Below are 12,248 nucleotides of genomic sequence, written 5' to 3' on the forward strand. Positions count from 1 at the left end.
GATTAAGTTTTCACTAGAGGCTACTTTGAATTAGAAATTCAGTAAGAATTAGGAATAAAATTAGAAATTTAACTGACATTCTCAGGAACGCTTGGATGCACTGAGATCTGGGGAACTGAGGTGGTTCTCAAGCAGATCTATCCAAACTGATGACCACTCTGAGCCTGGTTATGGGTAGGCTGGAAATATCTGGATTACTGTCACAACAGTTCACTTGTCTTTCCAGGTGTGGACACAGACTTCCTGAAGACACATAGCGTTTCGTTTGTAGCAAATGGGCATTAAGGAATGGAGAGCCTCAGATTTCCTCATGGATACTATCCAAACTCAGTAAGCTTCAAAGCTCATAGCCAGACTTTCCACACAAACTTCCCAAACTTCCCGATCTTCCTGGTCAGCCCCATTAGCTAAAACTCCCACCACACCATCCATCTGGTGTCCCTGATCTGCATGGCCTTACTCCAAAATGCCTACACTTTTCACCTTCATGTTCGTGCTGTTTCCTATGTGTGGCAAACTCTTACTCAAACTTCAAGATCTCACTCAAATAGCACCTTCTCTTTGAAGTCTCCTCCCTTATCCAAGTCATAATTAGTAGCTCTCTCCTGACTTCCAAGAAAAGAAGGGATAATATGAAGAAATGAGAAAGGCAAATGTTTTACTGTCAAAATAAACTGAATTTAAACCTGACTTTTGTACTTACTAGCTGTGTGATCTTAAGTAAATTAGTTAATCTTCTTGAGGCACAATCTCCTGGTATTTAAAATAGAGATTAATTCCCTAAATTTGGGCTTCCCAGGTGGCAATAGTGGTAAAGAATCCACCTGCTAATGCAGGAGATGCAAGAGACAGGAGTTCAATCCCCTCCAGGGAAGATCCCCTGGAGGAGGAAGTGGCAACCCACTCCAGTATTCTTGCCTGGAAAATTCCATGGACAGAGGAGCCTGGCGGGCTACAGTCCATGGGGCTGCAAAGAGTCGGACACAAGTAAGCGACTGAGCGTGCATGCACGCGCGCGCGCGCGCACACACACACACACACACACACACACACACAGGGATCAGCAGTGATATTGTGTTGCCATTGTTTGCTTGCTTATATATCTTTCTGTGAGCTCTGAAGTAGGAAAGACTTTGCCTTTTTAATCATCCGGCTGCCCCATGAGGCACATAGCCTAGTACCTAATGTTTTGTAGCACTCAATTTTCAAACATTAATGAATGTTTAACTATTCATTCATAATTCCTATATTCATAATTTCTCAATTCATAATTGAGGAAAAGTAACTCAAGCACTCTAAGTTCTTCTTCTATGAAGTGCTCTCTAGTCATTCCCACATCCATGAATTCGAATCCCCATAGCTCTTGTACACACTACTAATAAGGCTCTTGTCACAGCCCATTTTACACATACTAATTGATTCTAAGATCCTCCAGGGCAGTGGCCACAGCTCTCACTCTGTTTAAAAAACTTTTTTAAAAAAATGCTTTGGCCACACTGTATGGCATGTGGGATCATAGTTAGCCCACTAGGGATCAGAAATGTGCCCCTTGCATTGGAAGTGTGGGGTCCCAACCACTGGGCTGCAGAGAAGTCCCCATGGCTTTCACTCTGAGTCCCCGACAACTCACAATGTTCTGTCGATACCAACTAATGATAACGCTACTTAACATATCCCATCCTCTTCCTCATTTCAAATAGTATCCTTTTCAGTGTATGCTGCATTTACCCCTGGGTCCCAGAGACTGAGACCTCTGTAACAATGACTAATTTCTGTAGTTTTTGTCCAAGGCTCAGAGTGAGTGGCATCTCCTGACTTTCTTAACTCTCCATTGGAGAGTGAGTCTGTCCTTTCTTCAGTCTTAATTGTCCTGTCTTTCTCTTATTGTCCTTTACGTTCTACTTCAGGATGAGAATCTTCTCATTGATGTACTATTTTCCTGGGGACTTGGAAAACTGTGGTTTATTGTTTCTTAATTCATAGGCTCATGGAGAATTACTGCTGGAAGGCACCTTAAAAATCACCGAATCCAGGGATCTCAAGCAGAGAATAATTCCCGATGGTGTGTTAGGTATGACATTAATCATGACACCCCCCTTTTTTTCCTGCTGAGGTCATATATGGCCTCAGAATCGTTTTCAACACATTTTCTAGTTAGAGACATCAATTAATCAGTGTACATAGGAGGTGAAACTTCTTTGACATTCCTGCTACTTTGCTAATGAGGTCCAAAGAGCAGTGATGACTCAGTAACAAACTGACACCAGAACTCAGGTACCTGATTCTCATGACTTTCAGTTCAGGGTTTCCCTTTCCACATGATCACTGCTTCTCCTTCAACAGCCACTCAAGTCCTAGGATTTATATTCTATTCATTAGTATAGTATAGTATTAGTCGCTCAGTCGTGTCCGACTCTTTGCAACCCCATGGACTGTAGCCCGCCAGGCTCCTCTGTCCATGGACTTCTCCAGGCAAGAAAACTGGAGTGGGTTGCCTCATTGGCTCATACCTAATCGTATTCAATAGTGTGATTAAAAAAACACAACACACAAGTTTTGTCCTTATTAAAAAGGCATCTGGGCTCTCACTGATGTTATAAGCTCTTGAGAGGAAGGGCCTGTGTTACCTTTGTATCTTTCACAAGTTCTAATCCTGTGTCTGGCACATGGTAGGTATTCAATGAAAATTCTTTGATATATACCCAACTATATATATGAAACAAACAGGAAATCTATCCTAAAATTCTCACCAAGAATCACTGAAAAATCTTACCCCTTTGTATGGAGACAGTAATTGTTTGAAAGGTTTCCGTGCATGATGACATATTCCCTCACTATTTTTTAGAGTGACATCATGTTTAAATAAATTCCCTTTCACCAGAATGTATTAGGGGAATGAAAATCATTATGTTAATGACTGGGCTGCCCAGTGAAACTTCTGCTTAAAAATATAAAGGGCAGTGTTGTGGTTTAGGTCTCAAAAGTCCTGAGAAATGATAGCTTTTCTTTTTGCTTTCATGGTGACAACTGTTGACCTAAACTTGTGGTTCTGTGTGATGCTCACAAGTCAAAAATGTTAGGACAGAAAAGTAAAGGAAAGGATATGAAGAGAAAGAGAACAGGAAAGCAGAAGGTGGGGAAAGGTATTTTATAATACAGCAATACGATTCTTGTATTATCACTTAAAAATAGATTTTAAAAAAACTTTACAACTCACAACTTACATCATACAACAGGAAAAATTAAATGCTTTCCCCTTAAGGTCAGGAATAGAACAGCTTGCTACGTTCATACAAACTATACAGGAAGTTCTAGCCAAGGCAATCAGTTATGATAAAGAAATAAAAGTCACCTAGATTGAAAAGAAAGAAGTAAAACTCTCTTTTCGCACATAATATGACCTTGTAGATAGAAAATCCTGAGGAATCAACCAAAAAGCTATTACAATTAATAAATGGATTCAGCAAGGTAGCAAGGTATAATAAGGCTGATAGACACCATAATTACATTTCTATATACTTGCAATGAACTATCAAAAAATAAAACTAAGAAAACAATTCATGTGCAAAAGAATGAAATTACAATCCTACTTCATATCATACACAATAACTGATGCAAAATGGATCATCCACCTAAATGTAACAGCTAAAAATATAAAACTCAGAAGAAAATATGGACATCTTCATGGCCTTGGTTTTTTACATACAATACCAAAGAAAGTAGCAAAAGAAAAAATAGGTAAATTGAACTCTATCAAAATCAAAAATTTTTGTGCACCAAAAGACATTTTGAAGAAAGACAACTCATAGAATGGGAGAAAATATCTGGAAAATGTATATTTAATAAGAGATTAATATCTGGAATATACAAAGAACTTCTACAGCTCAGCAACAACAAAGGAATGCCATTTTAAAAATGGGCAAAGGATCCAAAAAGACACTTCTCCAAAGAAGATATACAACTGGTCAATAAGCACATGAAAAGATGTTTAATACCAATGGTAATTAGGGAAATAAAAATCACAACCACAATGAGATACCACTTCAGACCAAACAGGAGGACTATAAGCAGAAAGACATATAATAACAAGTGCTGGCAAGGATGCAGAGAAACTGGAACCCTCATACACTGGTGGTGAGAATGTAGAATGTTACAGCCACCTTGGAAATAGGCAGTTCCCCCAAATGTTAAACACAGAGATATCATATGACCCAGGAATTCCACTCCTAAGTACATGCCCAATGGAAATAAGAGTATATTTCTATATAAAAATCTGTACACAAATGTTGATAGCATTATTCATAATTGCCCCAAAGTGGAAACAACACAAATTTCCACCAACTGATGCATGGATACATTTAGACGAGTATATCCATACCATGGACTATTGTTGGGCAATGAAAAGAAAAGAAGTGCTTATACGCTGCAACATAGAGGCGCTTTGAGAATGTTATGTAAGTGAAAGAAGTAGTCACAAAAGACCACATAGTATATGATGCCATTTGTGTGAACTATACAGAATAGGCAAACCTATGGAGACAAAGTAAGTTAGTAGTTCCCTAGGGCTAGGTCAGAGGGCTGGGGAGAGGGAAGTGACTGCTACAGGATTTCTTTATGGGGTGATGAAATATTCTAAAGTTGACTGTGGTGATGGTTGCATAACCCTAAATTTCATTTGTTAATTTTCTTCTTTTCTATGTCTGTCACAACAATCCATGTATTCACTTAGATGATCCATCTGTATATTTCCATGATCACTGCCCTAACTTTATAATGTGTAAAGGATTAGATATATCTTATGATGAGCAGGCATCTTTTATAGAATCTAGCCTTTGAGAATATTTATTTTAAAAGAAAAAAAATTAGAGAAATAAAAATACCAAAACTATCTCTTTTCTTCTTCACTATAGTCATTATATCACCTTCATAACACATCATTTCTGCTGATCACTAGCAGCTTTACCCCCAATATTTAGTATATTTATTATAGATCTATTTCATCAGAAATCACATCATGGCTTTTAGCAATACATTTTTAACAGTGATCTACTGTCTTGTAGCTCCATAATCTGTCTGTTACTGAAAGCTTACATGCTAATTTTAGATAAATCCATGGCAACCGAGAGAACTTAATGTTTCAATTATTTTGTACCTACCCCTTTTGAATCAATCACTCCAGGTTTTGCATTAAACTTCACTGTCTTCAATCGGGCACGTTCCTTTCTTTCCACCCTAAGGAAAATGAAAAATAAAGAGTCTATCACATGGCAAGCATTTATGGTTTTAAATTCCTTATCCAATGAAGAATACCTCTTCTTCTTATCCTTAAGATCAAATAAAGTGTTTTAAAATATTTCTGTTTCTTTGTTAGTATAAAAAGTCTCGATATAACATCTCTAACCTGCTAACACGTCCCTTGAAATTTTTGTGTTACATGTACTGAATCGTCACCTATTTGGAAGGAATAAAAACCTAATATATGCTATTTAAATGCCTGGATCAATCAGAATCTACTTCAAGAAATCACAGTCCACAGACACAAACACCTAAAGTGGAGGCTAAGTAAACTCTCCTCTCCTAACATCCTTTTCTGTTTGCTTCCTTTTACTTTCCTTCTCTTTAAGAAAGCTGAGGTGTTTACTTTTACCTCAAACCAAACATGTTATAATCTGGAACTTCCCTTCTGCTGCCATCTCTGCAGTTTTTGTTATTTTACCTTCATTCATTCATCAAGCACTTATTGAAAGCCTACCCTGTATCAAGTAAGGTGTTGAGGGAAAAAAAAATTAAAAAGCATGACTTCAATGAAGGCATAGTAATGTCTTCTTGGAGGGGACAGAGGCATAAAAAGACAGACACTACTGCACAATAAGACTGTTGATAGCAAGGTGGGTGGGCACATCTATCTCATTGGAGGGTGATGAGGAGTGGAAAGCAATGAGGAGGGCTTCTTGGAGGAAGAGTACATTTCTGCGAGACCTAAATGGTGAGAAAGAGCTTGTCAGTGGGAAAAGTTTAAGGAGAATCTCCCAGACAGGAGGAACAACATGTACCATTACCTGAAGTTATAATCAAGCTAAAGATTGCAGGAGGATTCTGATACAGTGTACATACAGCACAGGGACATGAGGCTGGGGAGGTGGCGGGGCCTCCTTTATAATATAAAGGGGATCCCTCTACACTAAGGACATGGGGCTTTGCCTTGGGGAATCCTCGCAATTTGTTAGAGGCTATAAAGCCAAGAAACGATAGACTAGATTAGCATTTTAAATAACTGACTCTGGGGGAGGAGGAAGATGGATTGGAGGAGGGAAGGAACAGTGGGAAGCAGGAAGCCTATTAAGAAGCTATTGCCATAATCCAGGCAAGAAATGATGAGGAGCGATAATGAAGTGGAGGAGAGGGAAGGGTTTGAGAAACACTAATAAAATAAAGTCGGCAGGTCTTGTGTCTATTTGAAGGATGGAGTTGAAAAGAGAAGTTAAATATTTCTCTTACTTTTTTTTTTTGAGCCTCTCTAATTAGGCATGATCGTTCCATCCTCCAAGCCCCACAACACTTGTTTGTCTTCATTGGTGTTATCTCTTGTTTTCCTGTGTGCTGTTTATTTTTGAGTTGCACATAAAAGAGTCTATGTTCCTCGAGGGCAAGTCCACATATTACTCAGAGTATTACAGCAAGTCCTCAATAAATTTTAACAGCTGAACTAAAATAATATTCATTGCATTGTTTTAGCATCACTCTATTTAAACATGGCTAGGTCTAATTTCAAAAATGGGGAAAGAAAAAAAGAGAGGAAAAAAATCCTGAATCTACAGCAACTTTAAGGGTTTATGAAATCTAAGCTATTCATAGATCAGTAATTAACAACATACTCCTCTTTGAGAGTTCTTTTGTGTTTCCAGCTGAAACACATTGAAGATTGGTGTTTCTATAGTTACAGAATGGAGTTTCAGAATATATTTATTTTGGTGTGAGAGTAGAATATTTGAGTGGAAACAGATGAGCAAAATTCTTCAAATCTAACCTCAGATATTAAACCAGTATGTTCCATGGAGAGTTTCGACCTGCGCCCAACATACAACAGTTGGGAGGAGAGCAAGGAAGACTTCCTATAAGGTAAGTAGCAAAGCGCAAAGATGCTCACTGTGAAAATGCCTGCTCTGAGCTTCTTCAGCTTTTCTCAGTTTTAATCCAAGTGCAAATGCTAATTGGTATTCATCTCTTTGGGTCCTTCTAAAACTGCTGTTACAGCCCCAACTTTCTCCTGGCATCTCTGTATTAATCAGCCTACTTATGGGAAACACCAGTTCATTAGGGGATGCCAAAATGACATGCAGAGAATACATGGTTATTTGATTAGTCTATGAAAATCAATTCTGCATAAAGTGAGAGAGCTCACATGGGCCCCAAACATAAATGAGGCTGAACTCAATATTCTATTCTAAGAATTGCTTAGACGGAGCATTCTAACATTTCCCCCGTGGCTTCTAAGTTCATGCCTTCCATGTTCCTTCAGAAATATTTCTATTAGGCCACCTTAGATGTTCATCACTTAAATCTTAAACGAGTTGCAGAGACTAAGTCAGATGAACAGGCAGACAGACAGAGACACACACACAAACACACCTAATATGTGATATGGTTTATTACCGATCTTCAAACAAACAACAAAAAAAGTTTAAAAAAAGAAAAAATTAAAGCCTTACTGTAGGAGTGGTAGATTTTGGTTCACTCAAGAAGGAAATCGGAAAGCTTTGATTTCTACTTGGGTTGGAAGTTTCATGAGTAATAAAGATGATAATATAAGTGGTAACTGAAATTTTAACATATAATTATTAATGAAAAAGTCTTTCACATTTACATCATTCATTTGACCCTAACAATAACCAAGTGTGGTATTCTCAGTCCCATTTTATGGCTAGAAAAGCTAAGACTCAAAGCTTCTTAAATTAGAAAATGGTAGGAATAGGGACTGAGCACATATCTTCTAACAGTGTCTGACCATATCCATTCTGTTTGGGAAACAGTATTTAAGGACCTTCCATGCCTCCCTTATCCAGTGGGATTTTCAACATCCATGAGACTGTAGAGGGTCACCCACAATTCAAGACCAACATAGTTCCTTAGGAGTCAGGGCTCACTTTCTCACAAATGATAACTATCCTCCTTCTTTGCATCCCAAATCCCGATTGTCCTGAATTAAATAAACCATAACCAAATTCAAGCACTGAGTCACTGACATAATACCTGTTTTGACAGGCTGGCCTCAAAACTCAGAATAAATTTGCTTTTAGCACTGAAATTCAGGTTAGCTAGATGTCTATTTGCAATCTGACATCACAAACACTGGATTGATTTCTCTCCTCAGCAGTCTTTTCACATTTATTGCATCCCCAACCATAGTTGTTTTTCCATCCCAGAGGCCCACGCTAATTGCCTCTTGGGGGTCTCTGCAAATCTTTTCTCCTGGGTAGCAAGGGGTGTGGCTTATCTTTTTTCCTCACTTGCCTCAGTCCTGTCCTCTCTCCTAGTGCTTCTTGGGATGCATGTGGACAGTTTATTGCCAAGATCACTTAGGGCTGAGAGACAGGTCCCTACATAATACTGTGCTTTTCTGAGCATCAAAAGCTCAAAATTTGGAGAAAGGAAAATGTATATCATTTGAGTACGCACGAAAGTATTAGATGCATGCTAACCACCTTACCTATCTTATCTATAATCGGCATGATAATCCAGGGTTTAAGATGAAGCTGGGCATATAGCAGGTGCTTAATACTTGTTGGTAAATGAATGAAAGAATCATCGAGGAGGCTTACTGGTTCTTGACCTGGATGTGAAACCTAAGGCTCAGAGAGTTGAAGTGACTTGCCCAAAAAACTAGTGTTTCTGAAAAAAACTTGCTGACCATTTCCTGACTTTTTTCCTTAGTAGGAATCTATGTAAAAGTGTAGCATCACCTTCTCTGTTCTACTAAGTGAGACTCCTTGGGCAGAAATACATGATGTTAAGAACCATAGATCTTTACCCAAGGAAATCGTGGGTCACCTGTGTGGAAAGACTGACTCGTGATGAGAAGGACTGACATACTTCTCTCATACTCAAGAGGCAAGCAATTAATTAGATTGTTTAAGCAGAAATAATCCTCTCCACCCTGGTTTGGTCACTGACCAAAATACTGAAAACTTAAACTGGATGGCAAAATTTGAGCAATCAGTTCTGACATCTAGCATCTCCAGAGAGCACCAAATGGCCATGCTTTAATGAGCCCAACTGTCTTCCTCTGTCCTCTTACCTTCCTCCCATCTGGCGTTTTCAGGTTCCCGCCAAACACACAATGAGGGCAGGCTTGTAGCACTGGATGTGAGAACAGCATTTGGGGCTGGGTATCCCTTTGCCTGTGCTCCACCAGGCCCCGCTGCAGGGAGGATTGAAACACCATATAGGTTACTGGCCACAGGCTTGCAGGGAAGCTAAGTGAATGAACACTTACTCAATACTAGCTGCAAGCTGCCATCTGAGAGCCCAGTCACTGTGGGGCAATGAATAGCAACTTGGATTAAGAGACAGGGGAACACATCACAGTTTGGCTCTTCAGAAACTATGTAATCTCAGAAAAGAGAGATTCTGTGCTAAGAGCCCAGGTTTAGAAATCACACAAATATGCATTGGAATTCTCCATCTGCCACTTACTAGCTCTGTGACTTAGGGTAGGTTACTTAACCTCTTAGGATCTCAGGTTTCATGAGACTGGTGAAATTAGGATATTAAGACAGACTTGAAAAATTATGGTGAATATTAAATAACACCAAAAATGGTTAATACAGTATTTAAACATGTAAGAGCTTCTTAATCTTCAAGGGCTTCTAGTATACCTTTGGGGAAGTGAAAAGCCATCTGGTCTTGCTACAGAGAGACCTAGGCCAGTGGCTGACTGTGTATCCTTGGGGAAGTTACCTGACTTCTCTGATCTTCAGTTTCCTTACGAAGCTTTTGTGAAGATTAAAGAAAATCTTGTATTTGAAAGCACCAGCACAAAACATAGTCTATCACATATGGAATTCACTCCTCTGTCTGCTGCCCTTTCACTTCCCTTGATACCTGCTATGGACTGAATGTTTGTGTCCACACAAAATTCATATGTTGAAGCCCTGACCCCCAGGGTGGTGGTCTTTGGTGGTGAGACACTCAGAGGTAATAAGGTCGTGAGGGTGGAGCCCTCATGAATCAGATTAGTGGCCAAAAAGAAGAGACAGACAAAAAAGATCTCTCTCTCTCTCAGCCATATGAGGAAATAGCAAGAGTCTGCAAACTAGGAGGAATGTCCTCTCTCTGGGAACCTCATTCAGGCTAGTGCCTTGATTTTGAACTCCAGAACTGCAAAATATACATGTCTGTTGTCCAAGTCACCCAATGAATGGTATTTTGTCACAGCAGCCGGAACTAAGACAGCACCTTTATTTACACTGTAGCCCTCTGTCCTCACCAGTGTAACTGTGCCACAGTTCCATGCTGGTCCCACAAACACCGGGCCCCAGGCAGTGGCCTGATGACAGCACTTGGCACACAGATGGTGCTCATGCGGTGCTTGCTGAACTGAATTTTGTCAATTCTTATTTCTATAATGTTGGGTGGCAGGAATTGCATATGAGTTAAGAGCGTTATAGCCTGGAATCAAATCCCAGTTATATCATTTATTCGCTGGGCAATTTCAGGCAAGTAAATTAACCTCTCTCTGCTTCAATCTCCTGGTTTGTAAAATGAGGATAATTATATTACCTTCCCCACAGGGTTGTAATGAGGTTTAAATAAGCTAATTAATTGTAAAGGGCTTACAACAGTGTCGAGCATGTTCAAGGGACATTTATTTAAATAAAATTTATTTACCAACTTCAAAAAAGAGAGAGGGAGAAGGCAATGATTTTCATACTCTTCATCTTATGGTTTCATTGAAACGATTAAATGGAATCATCAATAGAGTACATTTTTATAAAGGGTAAAGCCACACACTGATGTTATCCATTATGAAATTTTTCCAAACTGGCTCTAGGAGCTGAACCATAATTCCTCTCTGGCCTCTAACTGAAAAGGGGCCAGAGAGGAATTAAGGATTGAAAAAAATAACCTTAATCTAATAATAAATCATATGCATACCAGCAACCATTTATTCTGAGCTACAGTTGTAAGATGCTGAATGCAGTATAAAATGAGAGTGCCTCCTTTAGAAGCTAAGCATTAAAGAGCAGCCCTAGGGAAGGCTCATGACAGATTTTAAATCGCATTAAGGTAAGTGCACAAGAATGCTTTGTGGGATATAAGTGATTTTTACTTCTTCTTGATACTTTTCTAAATTTTCCCATTTTCTACAATGAAATGTGTTACTTTTATAAACACATAAAACAATAATAGTAACATTTTTGGAAAGAGTTACCATCCTAAGGGGAAAATTTAATAGAAATTCATTTACAGCCATAAACACACACACACACACACGCACACACACACACACATGAGATGGGCAGTACTGCACCCTTCATGAGCAAGAATGCAAATATCAACATTAGAGTCACTAGACACATTTCTTCTCCAGGCCAGCATGGTGGTTAGGATGGTTTTCTCCCAAAATATTTGAGAGAGAGCCAATTCAAGAATGACCTCCAGCAGGCAGAAACTTACCCAGGAGGACTAACACTGAGAATGTTCCCAGGGGGACAGTGATGTGCAATTGAACAAATGAAGGATTACTGACAAGACTGGTTAGAATCACAGAATCTCAGGGTTGGAAAGTGACAGAAAATTATGTAGCTCAGCTGTCCCACTCAAAGCTTGCTTCCCTTTTATACTACTTAGTGCCCCGGGATCTTCAGAATCTTCTAGAGAGACGTACACACAAATACAGATCTCCAGATGGACTGAATCAGAGTGCCTCTGTGTGTCATTGTGTGTGAGGGAGAGAGTGGGCGTATTGTAAGTTTTCATAATGTTCCCTTGATGTGAAAGCCATTATTCTCATTCACTGTCTTCCCAGGTAACCCATACTATCTCTAGGCAGTTCCAACTACTAAAAGGATTTCCTTAAAATTACTTGAAATGTCTTTCCAGAAAGCTTTCCTTCCCTACCCTATTTCTACCCATATTCAACAAGATGGCTCCTTCTTCTACAGAACAGCCCTGCAGACATCTCTGATTAATCACATCAAAGCAAACCAAAATGCTTGCTGCCTTGACATTTTTCAAAAGTAAATGGA

The 12,248-nt window shown here is 39.2% G+C and overlaps 1 protein-coding gene across 12 annotated transcripts in view; it reads right to left on the minus strand.

Moving 5' to 3' along the window:
• Window positions 1-12,248, minus strand: part of DLG2 (discs large MAGUK scaffold protein 2) — a 2,308,738-nt gene that overhangs the window by 69,163 nt on the left and 2,227,327 nt on the right. For all 12 annotated transcript variants that reach the window (XM_081536923.1, XM_081536915.1, XM_081536921.1 and 9 more), the window contains one exon: window positions 5,157-5,232. In XM_081536923.1, the coding sequence (XP_081393049.1) occupies window positions 5,157-5,232 (76 nt within the window). The remainder of the gene's footprint in view (window positions 1-5,156; window positions 5,233-12,248) is intronic.

The sequence above is a fragment of the Giraffa tippelskirchi genome, chromosome 10 (assembly GCF_054371585.1).
Source record: "Giraffa tippelskirchi isolate mGirTip1 chromosome 10, T2T-mGirTip1v1.2.pri, whole genome shotgun sequence".
Classification (NCBI taxonomy): Eukaryota; Metazoa; Chordata; class Mammalia; order Artiodactyla; family Giraffidae; genus Giraffa; species Giraffa tippelskirchi.